This window comes from Notothenia rossii, assembly GCF_949606895.1.
Source record: "Notothenia rossii genome assembly, chromosome: 1".
Lineage (NCBI taxonomy): Eukaryota > Metazoa > Chordata > Actinopteri > Perciformes > Nototheniidae > Notothenia > Notothenia rossii.
Window position 1 is genome coordinate 92,087,223 of NC_136912.1, and position 22,676 is coordinate 92,109,898.

The 22,676-nt window shown below is 41.7% G+C and overlaps 1 protein-coding gene across 1 annotated transcript; it reads left to right on the forward strand.

Annotated features, from left to right (window-relative positions):
• Positions 1–180: 180 nt before the first annotated feature.
• LOC307019846 (insulin receptor-like) lies at positions 181–21,107 on the forward strand (the record flags this gene model as incomplete). Its single annotated transcript, XM_079650949.1, has 3 exons — positions 181–196; positions 288–836; positions 20,202–21,107. 3 exons carry the CDS (start codon positions 181–183, stop codon positions 20,264–20,266), a joined length of 630 nt encoding a protein of 209 aa, XP_079507075.1. The 3' UTR covers positions 20,267–21,107.
• Between the last annotated feature and the right edge of the window lie 1,569 nt (positions 21,108–22,676).

Sequence of the window (22,676 nt, forward strand, 5' to 3'; positions counted from 1 at the left end):
CCTTGGAAATTATCACTTCAATCTTTTTTCAATACACTTTGACCGTTGTACTGCAAATGCTCTGGAGTTATTTAAACTCTTTGGACCACACACATCTGAAAGAATCCAATTCTAAAACAATATAATACTAATAATATAAGTGTAGCAGAAGAAAGAATTATCAACGTTATGAAAGAAAACATGAGTTTCAGCCCCAGTAAACACAAAGCATATCTTGGATGATTCATTTGACCTGTATTTCTGGTTTATCAAAGTTTCTCACATCTCCTTCCCCTTCTTCCTCACAGTCTGCCCGAGCAAAGACATCCGTAACAATGTGACCAACCTGCAGTCTCTGGAGAACTGCACCATCATCGAGGGCCACCTGAAGATCCTGCTGATGTTCAATACCAAGACGGAGGACTTCCGGGGCCTCAGCTACCCGAAGCTGCGCGTGGTGACGGACTACGTGCTGATGTTCCGGGTCTACGGCCTGGAGACCCTCGGAGAGCTCTTCCCCAACCTCACGGTGGTCCGGGGGAACAGCCTCTTCTTCAACTACGCCCTGGTGGTGTACGAGATGCTGCAGCTGAAGGAGGTGGGGCTGCACAGCCTCATGAACATCACGCGGGGTGCCGTGCGGATCGAGAAGAACCCCGACCTCTGCTACCTGGCCACGCTGGACTGGGCCAAGATCTCCGACTCGGTGGAGGACAACTACATCGTGGCCAACAAGAACGACAGGGAGTGCGGAGACGTTTGTCCCGGCACCGCCCAGGGCCAGACGGTCTGCCAGCAGAACACCATCAACGGACACTTCAGGGGCCGCTGCTGGTCCCAGAGCCACTGCCAGAGAAGTAAGTGTGTTTTAATCTGCTTTAAACAGCGGAGAGACTGTTGTTTGTTCCTCCTTTGCTCCCATCATGTAGGGTTCATGGTGACTTACACTTCACTAGGATACGCTATGGCTGAGGTCACTAGCTTCAAGTTTCAAGGCTTTTATTGTCATGTGTACATAGCTACAGTGTAGTTATGACAATGCAAATCTTAGGTCACAGGCTCCTCCAACAGTGCAACACAATAAATCAGATAAAATAGTGCAATAAACAGAATCAGTGTTTATACACGAGCCACCACAATTAAATATCGTCCACCACAAATAGATCTCATAAAAATATATATATATATTATTAATTTTTTTTTTTTTTTTTTTTTTTAAATTCTATTTTTTTTGTTGGTGGTCTAATGGATTGTGAGGTGGGCTGATGATCGGAAGGTTGCGAGTTCAAATCCTGCCTGGAACACCACTACTAGTGTGCCCTTGAGCAAGGCACTTAGCCCTCGGTTACTCCTGGGAGAATGTCCCTGTAATTGGTCATTGTAAGTCACTTTGGAATAAGTGCCTAATAAATGCCTAAATTGTAAATTATATTTTTGGGGGGTGCGGTGCCCCCACAAATAGAATCAAATTTTGTGGGAAACTCTGAGAATATAATAGAAACTGTGTAGAATAGTCTATCTAGTCGTCCATTTATCTGCTTTAGGCCTGTGTCCACATTCATTTCTATGACTATGATATCTACACAAAGTATCAAAGTTGTTGAATTACCCAAACTAGCAATCCTCCCTGGTTTTGAATATGTGTTTGTGCTACTATATATTTGTTAGACATTTTTTTTCACGATGAGCCCCAATCATGCACACTTTGTATGGATGAGCTGGCAAGGCTTCGTCTGACAGCCATACAGCGAGGAGGAAGTGTATGGAGATAAAAGTACGACCGGCAGCAACATCCCGCGTTTGCTCGGCTAATTAAAACCAAGCAAATGGTATTTTTTTGTTCTTTGCTACGATACTTCCTGTCTATAAGCCGCGTTCAGAAACAAGCTTCCCCTCCAATAACTAGAGTGATGTCATTTTGTGCTTTTTCTAATATCTTTGGATATCATTAGCTCTGCCCTCTTTGGAAAACATTTTTTATAAAAGACGCAAATTTGGACACATGGTCTTCGAAAGTCCTAAAAATACTGTTCTTATAACTACAAAGTCTCGGGGAAACAACGACATGCTGACTGCAGTGGGACTCGAACTTGCTATCCCCTGATTCGAAGTCCATCATACTATCCACTGAGCCACAGCCTCCTTAGTATCAAAGTCACTTTTTGAGAGTGATCTTTACACCCCTGGGTTCATTGCAAAGAGGAACTGCTAATTGCTTATTCTGCAAACGTTTTAATAAATCCAATTTGTCACGATGTAAAATAATACAGGGTACAAACCAAAGCTTGAGTTACATCCCCACAGCTCTAACTAACTGACTCCATGAGTGTCATTTTACTTCCTGTTTACATCCGCAGCGGTTGTGTCAAATGTCTCCGTCATTTGATTAGAGAGCCGTTTGTTGTGAGGTGTTAAACCGGTCGGATACTCTCTGTTTAACTGTAACGCTGTGTGTAGAAGTCTCCATATTGACTGGCTGTTACGTGCACACATGATAGCGTAGCACCTTTTCCAGAATCCATCACATTGTAAAACGGTCCATTGAGACACATAATGATAATATGCACTGGAGATGTTCTTTCCTCCCACAAATCAATTTAGACGACGGCTGTTTTCATGGCAAATGGTTTCTGTAATGATTTCTGCGATGTGGAGGGCTGCTCCTCATATCAGCAGGCGGGGGTCCCTCTGATTAGCATTCATTGACTGGAGCATTGTGGGAAATTGATCTGTAATTATAGGATTTGACTCACAGGTAGAATAATATAGTCTATTTGACAGAGTCTATTTGTGAACTTAGAAATGTTGAGTACCACAAAGTCTTATGATAGAAATGTGTAGTAGGGGCCCCTCAGCATATCAAAACTTCCAGATGCTCACTTGCATATGTTGGGCAATTTGCACCATTACTATAAGTAGCGTTAATTAGCATTATTTAGCATATGAGGGAAATATAACAAAAATGGCTGGACCTATTAGGACAATTTTGGTGTGATGTTGGTGGTCAGTGAGGATGCTACATCCATTTCTGACATTTTCAGGATCAAAATCGGCAGTTTTAACCAGAAAATACCAACATTTGTACTCTTGGTGGGGCTGATTTTGATATATCTTGGGTTGATTTGGAAGATTTATGGGACTCATTTGGATTGGACATACTGCCTATTTATCTGAAAAATAATTGTTCACAGTAGAGATAATAATTTTCATCTTGTGCTCTCTATATCCAATGGTAGCAACACTATTCATTGTAGTCAAAATCAGCCCGCAGAGAGTACAAATATGACCGCTTTCTGGTTAAAACTGCCATTTTTGATCCTGAGAATGTCAGAAATGGACTCAGCATCCTCAATAACCCCAAAACTGTCCAAGCCAAGCCATTTTTAATTATAGTCCACATAGTCTATAATGCCACTAGTGCTATGCTTATGCTAATTGTGCATATGCAAGTTAGCATCAGGCAGTTTGCTTGGAACCCGTCCTTATATTTCTATCATAAAACTTTGGGGTACTCAAAATATCCGGGTTGGAAACTACACTAATAAGGGAAGCATGTGATGAAGGAGGGATTTGATTGACAGGAACACAGCAAAGCACATTGTTTGTTAAACATTTTTCATATTTTTCTCAAACAAGCTGTGGGTTTGCTCGGCTGCAGCCAGTGTGTCGGCCGGTCAGTCTTTCCTCCCATAAACACAGAGAGGCTTCTATTGTGAGACGCATGGAGAGAATGCTTATTATTTTTCCAAGGCGATTATAGCTTGTGTTGTTTTTTGTTCTCCTCTGCTTCTGACTGAAGGGCTAACGTTCAAAGCGCAGCGACCTCGGCCATGTTTATACTTTAACAGCGACTGTTGCACCGCACATAACGCTGGCTCCTCCACTTCCTGCCAGAGATCACTGTCGGGAATGAAATACAAGAAATACTTTTATTTGAGTGTGTCCCTGTCCTGTACACACATACAATGTCTTACAGTTCCAATCTTGTGTAAAGCATTCAATTAGTTTAATAGGTGAGGTATAGGCAAGGCTACATTTGGGGTGAAATAAAGCATGGAGAGTTATTTTTAGGATTATCTAGGAACAAATGCATAATATATATCTCACACATTCAGATGTTTGCACACGTTGAAACATTTTGAGACAGCTGTAGTACACTTTTGAATGACTCATTTTGAAGGTGTTGATTACTGGAAGAGGACATTTAATTTTGGCGCATTTCCTGTTGCTTAAAAGAGCCCCAAAGTTGTGAAAGATGTACCAATATTTTTGTTTCTCAGACAATAGTCACTCCCCGAATTTGCATTTAATTTCCAACAGTAGTAACACCCACTTCTCCTTGTATTCCCACTGTCCCTGCATGCTCAGTTTCCTCTTTAATCCCTTTGGTAATTCCCCTCACTAACAGTTTTCCCTCCTGCGTTGAGACGCTTGATTACTACCGGCGCTGATTTCAAAGAGAAACCTCCCGACCATTAAAAGAAAAAAGAATGTGGACTGAGTGTATGCAAACGACCTGTTGTGCGTGTGTGTTCATGTCTCCTGAGTTTGGGAGGGGCCGCGGGGCCACAGCAGGTATGACGAGCAGCAGCGGGTCATGTGACTTCACTTCAGTCAGGAGTGTGTGTCGAAGCGGGAGCCATTTCTAGAACATGATGCAATGCTGTCTGCCCCCAGGGAGGGCACACACACACACACACACACACACACACACACACACACACACACACACACACACACACACACACACACACACACACACACACACACACACACACACACACACACAGGGGCATGGTTTGTGTACACTTACTGTAAATGCGTGTGTGTGATATATGTGTGTTCAGGTGCGTGTCCCCACTGGAGGTGAGGGCCGCGGTTTGAACTGTTCTTTCCCTGCAGAAGCCAAATGAGTCCTTGAACCGTGCTGTTTCTAGATCGGAATGATATGCTTATTTACAAGGCTTTGTTTGTCATGTACACAATAGTTATAGTGTAGTTCTGGCAATGAAATCTAAAGTCTCCAACTATGCAACGTATAATATGGTGAACAGAAAAGAAAGAAATAACAAAATGGAAGAATACAAAGTGCAGTAAACATTATGGTGAAAGTATGTTTCAGGAAAAATAAAATAAAATGCATAGAATAAAAAAGAATGTTAACTTAAATAATTGACAGCTGAAAATATACGTATGCTCTATTAATATATACATATGTGGATAGATGGGATGAACAGATGTCCAAAGGAACAGTGTATAATACGTTTATGTATTGTGTGTGTGTGTGTGTGTGTGTGTGTGTGTGTGTGTGTGTGTGTGTGTGTGTGCAGAGGGACATTAGATGGAACATTAAAGTTTATGTGTGAGTGGAAACTGTGGCGTTGTTTTTGTTGTGTTTTTTACAGGGTTCCACTCGCCTTAGGTTAGAGCCAAGGAGAGTCTGCATTCCTCTGATCTTACACATGCTCCTTACAAGCAGGAAAACCACTGTGTGTGTGTGTGTGTGTGTGTGTGTGTGTGTGTGTGTGTGTGTGTGTGTGTGTGTGTGTGTGTGTGTGTGTGTGTGTGTGTGTGTGTGTGTGTGTGTGTGTGTGTGTGTGTGTGTGTGTGTGTGTGTGTGTGTGTGTCACTCATGTATATTTTGTGTGTGTGTGTACTACTTTGTGAAGGTGTCTGTTTGGAGGTCAGAGCAGGCGTAATGTTGTCGAGTGCTCTCAGGCTGCTGCAGTTTACAAGCTGTCACTGTTTTTGTTGTTGATGGTTGCGTTCTTTTTTCTCGGGACAGCAGAGTGCATCGATCAAGGATGGGAGTCGGCTTTATTTATTTTTTCAAGGCATCATATATTCGAAAAAAAGCCTCAATGCGTTTCTTAAGAGGACAGAACCAGAATAAATGTTGTTGAGTAGTGATTTTAACACAAGCCCATCTGCTCTGCACTCAATAACCCAATGCACAACAGAATACAAATACGTATTTCCTAAAGGATGAATATTGAGGAACATATACAAAATATGCAACCACTAGTGCAACTGGTGTTATACTATGTCATTGGATTGGAAGCATTTTTTGGGAAACAATAATGAATTTCGATTATTTTGACTGATTTTGCAATTGCGAAATGATGCACAATATTGGAGAGATTAATTTTAAATCATAATTATCTCGATGATCTATGCTGTGTTTCTTTAAGAGCATCTGTTCCAAAAGGAAACGTTTACAGTGAATATACAAGTCTATATAATAAAGTTTGTAGGGTGTGATATCTCTGCTGTTGGAACAACAAACACATATTTACCCTTAACAAATATTGTGTATCCTGCAATTTTGATATTGCCCTAGTGCACATGTGTCAAACTTAAGGCCCGGGGGCCAAATCAGGCCCCTGGTGGATTTCATTTCGGCCCGCGGGATAATTTGTAATTACTATTAGATCTGGCCCGCCGGTATATTGCACACACACCTTCACTCAACCCTGAGGGTCTCCTCAGCTCAGAGCCTGAGCCCAAACATTGATGACCTTGCACCCGAGATGAGATGCCAAGTATCTGAGCTAGCATCACAGAGCAGCACACTGAGTTTAATGGATGTTTCCTTCTGCACTTTGTCTCTCACGACAACAGGGCATGTTTGGTTTGTTCTTTGAGGGAAATAGTTTTGTTGAAGCTGTTGTTGGCCTGTGGGAAAATGTACTCATAAGAAATGACTCTGGAAAAGCTGCAGATAGAGCCATAAGAAATGAATGCAACTGATTATTTAATGTTTAATGTTGTTTTTATAGGCAATCATTTAAGCTTTGTTAGTTCCAGGTTTAATATGTGCAATAAGTTCATTTCAATAAGTTCTGCAATAAACATTGAACCAGTCCGGCCCTCCACTAGTAGCCATTTTTTAATTTTGTCCCACTGTGTATTTGAGTTTGACCCCCCTGTCCTAGTGCATATTGCGATTTGAATAACATGTCCATTATCATGCAGCCCTAATTTTAGCTACATGTGTTAAAATACCTCCTGGTTCATTGAGGTTAATGGATCAGTGGCTCCTGCTATCAAAGACATGCAACCTCTCACCAGATGTTCGCACACGATGCATCAAAGAGGGGTAAATTGACTCCTAATTGACTTAGATTGTGAGCTGACATACTTTAAATACTGATAATGTTAGCTTGGGTAGGAGCGGTTTGGTTAATAAGTAGGAAGGAATTTAATTGTTCTTTTCCGGCTCTATGCTGTCTTTGGTTTTGGTTTCGAAAAAGTCTGATAAACAACTCATCCTTTCAAGTCATGACATTTCTTTAAAAAACACTTTATTCTTCATGTTCTATTTAATATTGATGCAGTCACCAAATGCTGTTTAAAAAAACATCACTCCTCTGCTCCTCCTCTGCACAACTGGGAAGCCATAAATGACTCGGCCAAAGAGTCACGTGACAGGAGTTGAGTGAAACTCTGACTGACTGCAGGTTGTTTACACAGTGGAGGAGAGGCTGTAAGTAGAGGTTGTAAAAATATAAATACTTCCATATGTAACGCATGTGGAGCCCCCGCTTCTCAACACTATTGGTAACACTTGTGGGATCCTGGGGAAACGTTTCATATATAGATTCTATTTTCATTCCTGTTTTTGTAAAAATAATGACTTTTTTTTTATTTTATTTTTTTTATATGGATTCATGACATTTTTAATGTGATATTTATTGTACAAAATACAGTTTTTATTCCCAACCTGTTTCCACAGAGGCGCAGGGCTCATAGGACTTATATATTGTGGTGAAGAACGAGGCCGCAGTGAGTAGATGTGACAGGAGAAAGAAACGCCCAGAAACAGTGATTTCCAAGGAGAGGAGATATTACTTTTTTTTTTGTGTTATTTATCACAGGCCAGGGACAAAGGACGCAGAAGAAGACCATACCATCCCACTCAAATCTCACAAAGTTATAATATTAAACAAATAACAGAAGACAAAACAGAACTAGTAGGATCGTCTCAACATTTTGAATAACTAGGTGGGCAGTACGATTGATCCAAGAATATATTTTTGTATATAATCCCATTCTTAATTAGAGCTAATCTAATGGATCCCATTTCCTGTTGTGTTCTGCCACCCTGTAATGGTTTTCTTTATAAACCTTATATTCAGATAAATATGTAAATGTCGCAATATTTTAGATTTTTCAGACAATATGTGAAACCCTTACATTTATATAACTCCCGTCACTAGTAGTAACGCCACTCCTTCCTGTTTTCCCACTTTACTTTGCATGCTTAATTTCTGCTCTAATCACTGGTAATTTTCATCCTGAAGGAAAATAACAGACACACACACACACACACACACACACACACACACACACACACACACACACACACACACACACACACACACACACACACACACACACACACACAGAGAGAAGAGAAAGCGGCAAACAGTGGATCTCATGATGAGATAAAGTCTGTCTGTCAACGAGGCCCAACACACGCACACGCACACACACACACACACACACACACACACACACACACACACACACACACACACACACACACACACACACACAGGAGAAGAGAAAGCTTTCCAGGTCAGAGTTCACCTCGCCTGTGCCTACATGCTTTGTTGTTTGCTGAGATTGTTTTCAGACACACACACATGCACACACACACACACACACACACACACACACACACACACACACACACACACACACACACACACACACACACACACACACACACACACACACACACACACACACACACACACACACACACACACACACACACACACACACACACACAGAAAAGTGCCTTCTCTCCATTACACACTTTCCGAGCGTCACGGCAGCACAGGTTGAACCGGTGGTCGCTCTAAATGGATCAACGTGCGTCATTCAGCGAGGCTCTGACCATCAGACTGCTGGTCTCTGAACAGGCCTCTGGAGCAGGGATGGGAACTGCATTTATTATAAGGACATTTAAAAGATGTTTAACTAACTATACAAATAGGAGAGACAAACAACATATCCAAATATGGTGGAATTGTTTTCAAATTAAGTCGTTTTCTGCCAGTTAAAGGGGCCCTATTATGCTTTTTGTAATGTTTTAGAGGTTTTAGTGCATGTAGCCAAAACCCATATAACACTTACCTACTTTTACACTCCAGCACTATCTGCTCTGTCTATGGCCTGTAAATAATAATATATATAATGTACATATTGTAAACTATACATGTCCACATGTGCATTCCGTTGGCATGGTTACAGAGTTAGATACTGGCATTGTGCACGCTTCATTAAATGTGACGCTTGCAGCAACAACCTTTACTCAGATATGGAGTCACAGCGGAGGAGGAGGAGGAAGTTCATGCCATGAGGACGAAATGAAAGTGCACAGAGTAATCCCTTAAGGATATATTAGCAAATTCATTTCATGTGTCAACATTTTTTTTCCCTAAAAGGCGTGAGGCCACTTGAACTCTGGCACAGATGCTTTTTTTTTTGTGAAAGGCGACACGAGCCAGAAACACTATCTTACTTTCTTCACTGACTGGAAGTGGGAGCTTGTTTTACAGTAAACTGAATAACTTCTGTGGTGCAGTGACGAGTCCTAAAACCCGGAAGTGAGTTAGCATTTTACCACTTCCTGTTCCCTCGTCTCAGTCAACGGGATCTCTCCATAGGGTTTAGGAAACTAGCTGGAACTAAGGTCTGTGGTTGAGACACATTTAAGAGACGGATCACGTTTTGTTCTACGACATTAAATGCATCAGCAGTGACCCCACTGGGGGTTCTTGAAGAGTTGACGTGTCTGAAAAACGATGGTTGTTACCAAGTGGCTGAATAGGACTACAGAAGTTGTCGAGGTCGTTGTACGTCATTACCACGAACACGTAAACGCTCCCGCTAAGTTTTTAGCCCTGTTCTGCTTGAAAGCAAGTCCCTGCCTCTTACAAACTGTTCAAACAAACAATAATAATAATAATACATTTTATTTTTAGGCGTCTTTCATGACACCCAAGGACACCGTACAATTTGTTAAAAAAAGAAAAGGCTAATGGGCAATCGAACATGATAAAAACACAAACAGGAAATCATGGAGGAGACAGTCAAGTGGACACAAACGAAACATATAATGGGAAGCACTACAGTGAGTAAGCAGATTTGAACTGGTGGGTTTTTGATTGGGATTTGAATATGGTGATTGTGAAACGCTTCAACTTGTACCATTTAGAATCTGTATTTTTGAATATGGATCTTAAGTTGCCGTGACGTTGAAGTCGTGCTGCTATACTCGGCTGTAGTCCCTTTATAGCATAACGTTAGCATTTTGCTTCTGGAGGTCAGATTTATGATTTGAAAATTATAAAAGTAGGGTAGACATGGAGATTATCCGGCTGAACAAAACGTTCATTCAACAGGTTTGTTTTCCACAGATCTTATTTCGAGCTATTTTCCAAAATCCTATGGAGAAACCCGTTGCTTTTTTGTCGAGGGAACCAGCAGCTTCCTTCAGGGTAAATACGTCATCCCTGCACCGCTCTATAGAGGATGGGTATTAGTGATAACGTGATATATTACATGTGAGTCATGGCACCATAGGACTTATTTAACATTCAGCATTAATACCTGATTCATACTTATGACTGCATACTGTATATTGTAATATACATAAGTTACATTTTATTCTTACTTTAACTTTTTAATATTTTATTTGATCTAATTGTATACTTCTTGGACATTTTATTGATCTAGTTTTTTTTAAATAACAAATATTTGTATTTATTTTATTAAAATGTTGTATTGAACATTCTCATTTATACGTGTGTTTTCTATAAATACATTTATTTTATCTTTGAATTTCATATTCTTACTTCAACTAATGTTTATATAAACATTTGTATTGTTTTTTAAATATTTTATACACATTTTTTGTTAAACTTTATAATGTTTATTTAAACGTGTTTTTTGATTGATCTTTTATTTTAAGATAAGAAACGGTCAAAAACGTAAACAATTGTATTCTTAAGTTCACAGAAGGACTATACTTATACGACCAAAAGGATTTTTTTGCCGTTAGGATCACATTAGTATTTTGAATTACATTAATTTGCCCTGATCATGTGAACCTTTTCACTTCCTTGTGCTCAGTTAAAAAGGGAAAGTAGAGCACACACACTCCGATGATAGTATTTGAATTGTTTCCAATTTCCTCCTCTGCTCCAGGTCAGGAGTAAAGTGAATTACAAGTGATGTAGTGATGTGATCCTGATAGTGATACACTCTCACACACACACACACACACACACACACACACACACACACACACACACACACACACACACACACACACACACACACACACACACACACACACACACACACACACACACACACACACACTCAGAACACACACAGCGTCCTCATCTGTCCTGTTTCATTTCCATAGACAAGCACCTCTTTAATGATGTCCATTTGTGGTGGTTAAACAAACACACACACACACACACACACACACACACACACACACACACACACACACACACACACACACACACACACACACACTGGTGTTTGAATCACTATGAATATCTTAAAAGGGGGAAGCAGTGATAGAAACCGACAGATGGAGAGGCAGAGTTAGTCACTGTGCTCTTGTGTTTTCCTTCCTGGCGTCCTTCTTGCATCCTTGTTCACAAATCCAAATTAACTTTGATAAGCTGGCATCAGTTGTGTGTGTGTGTGTGTGTGTGTGTGTGTGTGTGTGTGTGTGTGTGTGTGTGTGTGTGTGTGTGTGTGTGTGTGTGTGTGTGTGTGTGTGTGTGTGTGTGTGTGTGTGTGTGTGTGTGTGTGTGTGTGTGTGTGTTTCTCTCTCAGTGTGTGCAGTGCTAGCCAGGCGCCCCGGGGAAATCTGTAAAACTCTTTCCTCCAGCTGATCAATGGATGGGCACTCCCACTTCCTGCTCCACACACACTAACACAAACACATACACTCAACTGTAACAGTACACATTCAGATAGACATGTGCACAACATATACACAGACTCACACACAGGGCCAAGTGGAGTACACACAAGTGGAGCACGCTGCCCACTCTACTGGCATATGATTGGCTGCTGGTTGTAGAGATGAGGAGAGGATGGGGGGGCTTCTGAGGACACGAGTCTGCGACAAGATGTATGTGTGCTGTTGCCGCAGTTTGTAGAGAAAGAGACGACAGTCCTTATCTTTCACAACAACGCTCTGGGTATGTTTCAAAGAACACATGCTGCTCTCAGCAAGGCCAGGCTGTAGAGAGGTGGTGGTTGGATAACAGCGGTGGGGAAAGAAGGCATTGTGGGCCATGGGAACGCACAGATTTCATTCTGCCGCACAGAATTCACCGTACTGCTGGTGGTGAACGCTTTAGCCAATCAGGGGGCGGGCAATGAGTTTAACCACATGTCATATCATCTGTGTGACCAAAAACTGCTTTAAGAGACGGAAAACAGCATTTAGAGACGAAAAAGCTCTTTTAATGACGAAAAATTGCTTTTAGAGATGAAAAATTATATTTTAGAGATGAAAATACGGCTTTTAGAGACATGAGCTGAATACTGTTGAACACTGACACACACTTCTACAGTTACTACACTTCGGTTTGACACATTTCTAATCCTGTATTTACTTATTTAGTTACTGACTCAAATCTATATATAGATATGTTGTATTTATCGTATATATTTATTGTTTGATGTGTGTATGTTTAACACTGTCAGGATGTTAATACCTGTGTTTATTTGTCATGTCGAAGCATTGAACTCATGCACCTTACAGTGTATGACACCCAGCTAATTAAGAAAGGCACTTAATAACATTTTGAAATGAAAAAGTGTACATTTCAGTTTTTGCATTTGCACGTCCAGGTAAAAGCGGTGTATTTGAGACGTAGGACAAGGAGAGGTTAAGAAGTAGACTCTAAACTGGTGATAGTTTGAGTCCTTCTGTGCAGCGAGGGTCTGCTGTGTGTTTTCCAGCCAGGGTCAGAGTGTGAGCTGCATGTTGGCAGGTCGTTACTGACGAGTCTGAAAGGACTTCCTCATTACTTCCTGCCTTTGTCCAAAACACTTCCTACTGCTGAGCCCCGGGGGGAGGCCAGGGGAGAGTGAGGGGGGGTATTATTTACATGTGAGAATGAAAGGGAAGAGAAGTGAGATGAATGGATCACAGCCAGGGGCGGACTGGGACTACAAATCAGCCCGGGACTCTCGACCGGCCCACTTCGGTACCGCCGGCCCACCTCTGTACCGCAAGCAAATACCGCTAGTAAATTGTCGACGGGGGGGGGGGTGCGAGTGACTTATCCGACCGGCCCACATCATCCGACCGGCCTACTTCAATACCGGCCCATCGGGATTAGTCCGGAACGTCCCGATGGCCTGTCCGCCCCTGATCACAGCTCTGCAGATCCGTTTAACAGGAACGACAACCGGCTGCAAATGTTTATTTCACTAAACGCTTTGCACGCTGCAGCAAATGCAAACCCAAGGTGTGTGTGTGTGTGTGTGTGTGTGTGTTGTGTGTGTGTGTGTGTGTGTGTGTGTGTGTGTGTGTGTGTGTGTGTGTGTGGTCATTTAGAAGATTTATTTGCAAAAAAATGAAAGCTGGTCAAAATATCAAAAGCTGTAATGATTTAGGAAGAGTTTATACATCCATGTTAAGTGTACGACACTACTTGTAAACAACATGCATCAATACATTCATACATACATTTGGAGAATAGGATTCAACAAAAGCAGCATAAGTGTGTAAACTAAACTAAAAACATCCGCAACCCACTTCTCAATCCCTTTAAGTGGCATTAAGAAAAAAGAACAACAGAGATTAAATATTAATATAACGGAGTATTTATGCATTTAATACATCAATGAAAATATGTATTGGAAACGTATTGTGCATTGTCTCCCTGTACATCATCGACTCGCTGTAAAGTAAACAGCAGCTTCAATGTGCTCTGTGTTCGGAGGATGTGAAGCTCATGCTCCGTCAGCTCAGGTTCATCTCGTTCAAGCGTGACGTATGCGGTTCTTGCTTCTAGACCGACAATTTTTCGGTGCTTGAAACGAACCGGATTCCGGAGCTAAGAGGCGGCTCCGCTGCGGTGTGAACAGGCACACACACAGGCTCCAGCTCCGAACCGGCCCTGGAACCGCGTTGGTGTGAAAGCCCGTCTGAAGGCCAGGGGAGCGATTTTTGGACGTTTCAAGTTCTCAAGAATGTTGTTGTTACATCACCTTCTTGGGAAAGCGCGAGTTTCCCACAGGTTGGGGAGTGTATTCCTGCGAGGGGTGTGGAGTTCATGCTTATCTGACAGCTTACATATGGAAGTTATTATTGTGCTGTTATTGTTAGGACCCGAGCTCCAACATTGTCTGGATAAAGGAGACTATTGAGATTGCAGGAATGATTATTTCTTTATGTTTTCACCATGTGTGCTTGCTCAAGAAAGAAAAGTTGAAATCATGCATCTTTTAAAGGAAAATACTGCCAGGAGTCAGAGCTTAAAATCCACTTTATTATGTTCGATATCAAGGTCATACAATACAGAGACAAAACCTAAAACCACATAACAAAAAATTGGTGCGAAACCGAAAAAAAGGGTCAACATTTTGTGCTTTTACCAACTTTGAAATACTTTTCTGTTATATGTTTTACCCCCATAGTTAAAACACTTGTCCTTCTTCAGGTGTAATGCTGCTACGGACCAGTCTCTAACAAACTCAACTCAAGTACACAAAGATTAAAAGGCTTTATTTTCAAATGCACGTTATCATAAGCGTAGTTGCCTTGAAAAGAAAATGATACAGCTTCCTGAGATTTAAATGTTACTCTAGTCGTTATGCGGTTTCGATAACATTTCTATGAATTGTGCGTTCGACTTTTCCCCGTATTTCTCTCCATCCTCAGCTCTCTCTCTTCGCTGAATGTCCTTGGCTTTTCTAGAAACGCCCCTTTTCCTTGAACCATAACAGGTTTCTTCTTTCTGTTGGTATCTGTAAATGCTACTAGCTATTCAAACTGTAGTCAATGTAAATATGCCATATGATGCCCTCTTTGTTTTTCTGTCATGTTTGTATTCATGTTGGAACCTACTTGCAGCAGGTCACCATTGAAAAAGAGGTCAATGATCTCAATGGGTTTTCACCTGAATAACTAAAGGTTTTGAATTTAATTGAATTCTTTTAGCACAATAACACACTCAGCCCCTCCCGGAGTGTGTGAAGGGTCTGGGAACAGAGGATCATTCTCAGTAAAGGAGCTTTGATGGTGACCAGCACCCCCGCTCAGGCTGTAATGGTTCGGTCCAGAGACCTGTCTATGTAAGGCCATACTATGCTCGAGGGGTGGGGCGGGGGTGCATTATTGGGAGAAGGTGACCCTGCGTTGACCCCCCCAGGTCAGAGGTGAGTAAGTAGAGGATGGGGTAGGGGACAGAGGTCAGAAACCAATGGGGCATTTGCTGGCCATAACTACAGGGTAGAACACACACACACACACATTCCTGGAGGCCTCACAGCGACAGGAAGTGCCGATGGACAGGTGTGTGTGTGGTGTTTTCTGCCCAGCAGCAGGGACACACAGGGAGATATAATGGGCCTCAAACAGGAAGTGATAAACGAACAAACAATGTGTGTCTCCAGGGTGTTTATTTTTCACTCCTCTTACGTATAGTTTTTACTTTTACGATTTGCTAAAGGCACTTTAACCGAGAGGACATTGAATTTCCCCTTAGGAGTTAATACAAGTTAATCTTATGAGAGAAAACATTTTGCTTCACAGTCCACATTTACTTTGGTACAACACAAGAAATCCGTCGGTTCCGTGAGAGCCAGCATGCGGGACCGGGATTCTGGGATTTGTAGTCTTTCTAGTTGCGTAGTTTTCATAGTCTTATATTTCAACAGTTTTACAACAAACTGGGACTTTTTTGACACGGAAATGATTTTTTAAGATTGACAAACATCATATGTGTAATTCATGGCACAATTCAAACGGGATCGAAAGATAATCTTTCTCTCTCCATTGACTTCAAAACATAATTTTTCCGAAATAAGGTCCCATGGGGTGGAAGTAGATGGGCGGGACTTCGCCTCTCTATACAATTGAAGATTTTTGGAAAATAACATGTTTTAAAAGTGTTTTTAAGTTTATAAAAAAGTCCCTCGAATTGACTGTTTAGAAATTCAGCATTTACATTTTGATTTAAATTCAGATTTTATGAATGAATCTTCAAACTACACCCTTACATTGAATCAGAATCGAGTTTATTGCCAGGTACGTTTACACATAGGAATTTGCTTTGGTATATAGTGGTGCAAACATAAACACAACATAAGAAAATAAGTTGTAAGAGGTAAAAAAAAAAAAAGTATTTACACTAGGGCTGCTCGACTATTTTTAATTATTCATTGACTTTGAAAACATCCATTTATTAGAGAAATTTGTTTTTAACAGTATGTTTTTAACAGTTGATTACCCTGAACTTTAAGTATAATTCAACTGAAAAACCAAAAAATAAAGTAATAAGAAAAAATAATCGTTTTATTTCGATTACGTTATTTTCGTAATCGTTGCAAGCCATAATCGTAATCGCGATTAAAATACGATTAATTGAGCAGCCCTAATTTACACAAGACAAACTAGAAACTACAAAACCTAGTAAAATGAATATATGACAATCTGAGGGCTGCTTTATTCTTTATTTGCTGAATATTCATCTCATGTTGTCTCTTTTCCATCAGTCTCTGCTTCCTGTGATCCTCCTGCTGTCTCTAAACTCTGTCGAGTGGTTTGGTTTCACTCCACCTCTCCACTTGTGTTTCTTCTAGTATAAAAGCAAAGCATCACAAAGCCTATAAAGTCCCTCCACTTTCCCTCTGATGGCCTGAGTGGCAATATATATTTGCAGGAACAAATATAAAACGATTTCTCCCGAATGCCTCCTGCAGTGGTGACAGAGTTATAAGGCTGCAGTAAAAATGGCCGCTCTCTATCTCTGTCTTTATTGAACAGTATAGAGATTTGCAGCACAAGACCAGAGTATGCATCGCCTCGTCCTTTCATGAACACTACATAGGATATACTTCACTTTTGATTAAAAGCAGAAACGTTGAATATAGGATTTAGGAGGTTTTTTCAGTGTGTATGTCTATCTATCCTCTTCCTCCTCCTCCTCCTCTTCCTCGCCTCACTGTGATGGCCTCGCTGCCCTCTGAGGAATGGATGCATTTAATACTTTTACCTACACGTGGTGATGTCTAGACGTCTAGTCATGTGTAGAGAAAGCCTGCAGAAAGCATCAGACGGAGCAAATACATGATGAAAAAATACTTTCTCTCTCTCTCTCTCTCTCTCTCTCTCATTCCTCTTCCCTGTCGTTCCACCTTTTGTGAGAGATCCTCCCTCCCTTCTCCCTCTCTCCCTTTCTGTCCCTCTGCTCCTTCCCTTTGTGCTCCCCCTCTCTTCTGTGGTATGCAGACATGCAGGAATTTCTGGGCCTCAAAATGATAGACCAAACTTGTCAGCCCTGGCTCCTGTTACTAAAGATGGCCGCCGCGGCAGTGCGCGCGCCTGTGATTGGTGCACGTCCGAGTTTCCCGCCGCTCGATTGGTCGGCACGTGCTTGTCCGCAGCTCTATTGTTTTTTTGGAAAAAGTGTGTGTGCATGAGGGGTGTGTCGCTCTGAGATAAAGATTGTGGATTCTACGACTAATGATTTTCATTATTTGATTAATCTGTGGAATACTTTCAAGATAACTCAAATTAAAGTTTTGTTTTTAAAATGTTGGAACAAATAAGGAAAATGCACAAAGCGACGTCCTACAAAGTTGTGTTTTATCCTTCCAAAGATAATATGTTCTCTATCATGTGAAGAAAGGAAATGCAACATACCGCATAGACAGAATTGAGAAGCTGAACAAGGCAGTGTCTCATACCCTCCTCCCTTTAGGGTGAGAACAATAACCAGCTTTTTGTACATTAAAGCATGGAGACATGTCACAGAAGAGCCACTAAACATTTTGAATTCTGGATTAAACTGGATTGAGACAAAAGGACAGTGCATTCAAAATACTTGCATATTAAATAGATAGGCAACCGCCTGTTAATAAACCAAAAACAAGTAGCAGCATTTCAAATAGTTTTGAAAATACTACAAAATAATGTTTTGGTGCTCCGTATCGTAACCGCTCAAATCTAAACACCCTGTTGTATTATTTCCCTTCCTAAAATTGAAGATGACACCGAGTAGCAGCTCCTATATTTAGCATATGAGCTACTGAGAGTCTTTTACTCTCGTGTGTGCGTGCGTGTGTGTGTCACCAGGCAGAATGACGTCCGGCCGGGATAATATTTAGCATGCCTCCTCTCTCAGTCGGCTGCTGTGATGCATTGTTGCAGCTAAATAAGGTTCTGCTGCGGAGCCAGGCACACACACACTATCTTTGCTACACACACACAGTCTGCTATACACACACACTCAATGCTCCACACACACACACACACACACACACACACACACACACACACACACACACACACACACACACACACACACACACACACACACACACACACACACACACACACACACACACACACACACACACACACACACACACACACACACACACACACACACTCAATGCTCCACACACACACACACACACACACACACACACACACACACACACACACACACACACACACACACACACACACACACACACACACACACACACACACACACACACACACACACACACACACACACACACACACACTATCTCTGCTACACACACACAGTCTGCCACACAGACACTCAATGCTCCACACACACACACACACACACACACACACACACACACACACACACACACACACACACACACACACACACACACACACACACACACACACACACACACACACACACACACACAGAGCTGGAATGTAATTACGTAGATTTAGTGCACTTATTTACACTCCAGAGGTGCATTTGACTACTTCTCAATACATTTCAAAGGGCAACACTGTACGTTAAACACTCTGTACTTTATTTATCTTGGCAGTTTGAGTTACTTGGGTTATTGTTGAAAAAACTCAAGAATAATTTCCCACTATTTTCACATTTCTATGATCCCAAAAATCTAATTTTCAATTGTATTGACTTAGTTTCTCCATATATTAACTATGTTGAAAAGACTGTAAAGAGACAGAAGAGAACACATATCTAGTGATATCATATGAATACTCTGTGTGTGTGTGTGTGTGTGTGTGTGTGTGTGTGTGTGTGTGTGTGTGTGTGTGTGTGTGTGTGTGTGTGTGTGTGTGTGTGTGTGTGTGTGTGTGTGTGTGTGTGTGTGTGTGTGTGTGTGTGTGTGTGTGTGTGTGTGTGTGTGTGTGTGTGTGTGTGTGTGTGTGTGTGTGTGTGGGAACATTCCAAACGCAGCTCTCCACATTGACCAATGAACACACCTTCTTCCCCTCAAAGCTTCAGCAATCAGAAATTGAGGAGGCAAACACTCCTGAGGGAATTTATCTTTTAGGCGTGTGTGTGTGTGTGTGTGTGTGGCTGGTGCACATGCGTCCGAGTCTTTCCCCATATATCACCTGACACATCCTCCTTGTACGATTGGTATCTGGACAGAGACAGAGTGGAGTTTTTTTCATGAGGAATGTTGATGTCATGTGCCGTGTGTTTCCCTCTTTTAGCTCTCCTCAGTGTACCAGCGTCTGACCTGCTCCACGCACATTTAGGCTAATGACATCAACAGGAGCCGCAGTATTTGTGGTGTGTGTGAACGGCAGGCATGTGGCCCGCTGTAATTCATATCAATCCGAGGGAGGAGCTGCGGAGGCTAGCAACAAACACAAGACAACAACACCAGTCCAAACGCAGCTCTCCACATTGACCAATAAACACACCTTCTCCCCCTCAAAGCTTCAGCAATCAGAAATTGAGGAGGCAAACACTCCCCAGGGAATTTACGGTGTGTGTGTGTGTGTGTGTGTGTGTGTGTGTGTGTGTGTGTGTGTGTGTGTGTGTGTGTGTGTGTGTGTGTGTGTGTGTGTGTGTGTGTGTGTGTGTGTGTGTGTGTGTGTGTGTGTGTGTGTGTGTGTGTGTGTGTGTGTGTGTGTGTGTGTGTGTGTGTGTGTGTGTGTGTGTGTGTGTGTGACCCTCTAACAGCAGTGATGGAGGGATGGATGCAGAGAACAGCTTGGATGATAAACTGGGCTGCCGGTCCTGTGTGAGGCGACGTATGTCTGTAGGAGGGATGTCTGGCGCTCCTGCAGACCATCGTGTGTGTGTGTGTGTGTGTGCACGTGTGTGTGTGCGCGTGTGGATTGAGACAGATGCTCCAGTCTCTTGCTCTCGTGTGAGCCGATGACAGAGATAAATGTGCCAACAGTGTTTTTCTAGACTGCAGAAAATTCCGCACTCTTCCTCCCCCAGAAGCTTATTGGTCAAGTTTATTAGACGTTTTGTTGCATAAGTTCAATTAAAGCTGCGGTTTTATTAATTGTCGCTCAGTATTTCTTCACGTTTTACATGTTGATCTTCTCTTGAGTGTTGATTTATGTGTTTTTGCCTGACTTTTAGAGCTCATAAACTAACCCTAACCAGCTGGGGATGAGTAATCCATAGTAAATTAATCGCTGTTAAGAGTTCAATCAATACAGAATATATTAATAACAGATGCTGCATTATTTATGCCTCTCAAGGTCACCAATTTTGTTAATTACTTTAAGGGTTGTGCTGATAATGAATGTGACAACCAATCGGTATAACATTTGCATCTCTAGTTAGAGTATAAGGGATTCATTTCATTAACCCTTGTGTTGTGTTCGAAAGCTGTTACCGTTCATTGTGTTCGCGGGCACATTTTGACCCATGATTTATCTCAGTCCAAAACACACACTATTTTTTTTTACTATCAACCAATATTGTTTCAACTACATCATAACTAACTTATAATGCATTCATAACCGTGCGATCCTGTTGTAATTTAATGTTATGGCCCCAAAACACATTACACCACATATTGCACACGTGCATGTGTGTGTGCTCAGGGTCAAGTGTTAGTGTACATATTTTTTGAGAAAGGCAGAGTTCCCGTGGGGGGAGGGGGAGGCAGAGGGAGGGGAGACCAGGTGCATGTTGCGAAAAATTATTGTTACAGTGGATGGAGGCGGCGGGGGAGGGGTGTCTAAAGTCAAAGATGAATCTTGATTGGGCCAAATTTGACCTCGAGTCGCCCAAAACAATTCTGCTGGGTCTCCCCAGACCCGAACACCAAATGATACACTTTATTTTTTAGAAACCTTCAGACTTGGCAAAATTGTCAAGATCTGTTTTGTAGTGTAGTGTTTTGAAGCCTTGTTCCGATAACAAAAAACTAGAGCGTAGTTATTATATAATTTTAACTTGAAACGGATCACAGGAGACCCAAACACAACATCAGGGTTAAACAGAATCAGCTAAAGGCTTTTATTCATGTTCAACACCAGTGATGAAGAATATACAACAGGGCAGGTACATTTGGGGTGAAGTGTCTCAGGGACACAACGACATGCTGACTGCAGTGGGGTTTGAACCTGTGACCCCCTGATCCCAACACCGACACTCAACCCACTGCACCACACGCCTCCGTGACCAATGACCAACCAATAATGCGAAATGTGTACTATTAGGTATTATTCCAATAATGTAATCATAATCTTAACATCTTAGGCTAATAACAAGAAGCTAAATTGCCAACGCCTACACAGTCTGATGCAGTATGCACAACAAATAGAGAGAAGAACAACTAAAGCAAACATTTTTTACAAGGGAAAAACTCCACCATTTCTATCTGCAAAGGTTTTTTATTTACATTATTAGAAAAACAATAAATGAATATTGACGAGTGAAGGCTGGTCTTTGTTTTTGTTAATAATATTGATTGATTTAGTAAGATCAGAGCAATAATAATCCATCTTTGCTGACGACCACTTAGCCTTTTATATCTCAGTGTGCTTAAACTACAGGGTATACACTTTTAATCAATATATACAATTAGTACAATTATCAGTTATTTGATTTGTATCAGTCAGGAGAAGCAGGGGATTATCGATTATCTGTGTCGGCTGGAAAAAAAACATGTTGCCGCACACACACACACACACACACACACACACACACACACCCACACCCACACCCACACACACACACACACACACACACACACACACACTGTCAACATGTCCTCCAGTGAACACTTAGCTAGCTGCTGATAGCATCAATCACTGATACCTGTTTACTGTCTGCTGCTAACCGCTCTGCCCCTGACCCACTGATTTCATTTAGCTCTCAATCTGCCCTTTAAAATCCTATTACAGAGACACACACACACACACACACACACACACACACACACACTCACGCGCACACACACACACACACACACACACACACACACACACACACACACACACAGCTGTTTACCTCCAATGTTCTGTGGCAGAGCATCACATCTGTTGCACCGTGGCGTTGTGGTGTCAAGGCAAGGATCATATTTAGACGCTGACCACAGAAACTCGGTTTACTGCACTCAGAAAACTCATGGAGCAGTTTGTTATTGAGTGTTTTTAGCGAGGACATAAATAAGAATAAAAGTCATGT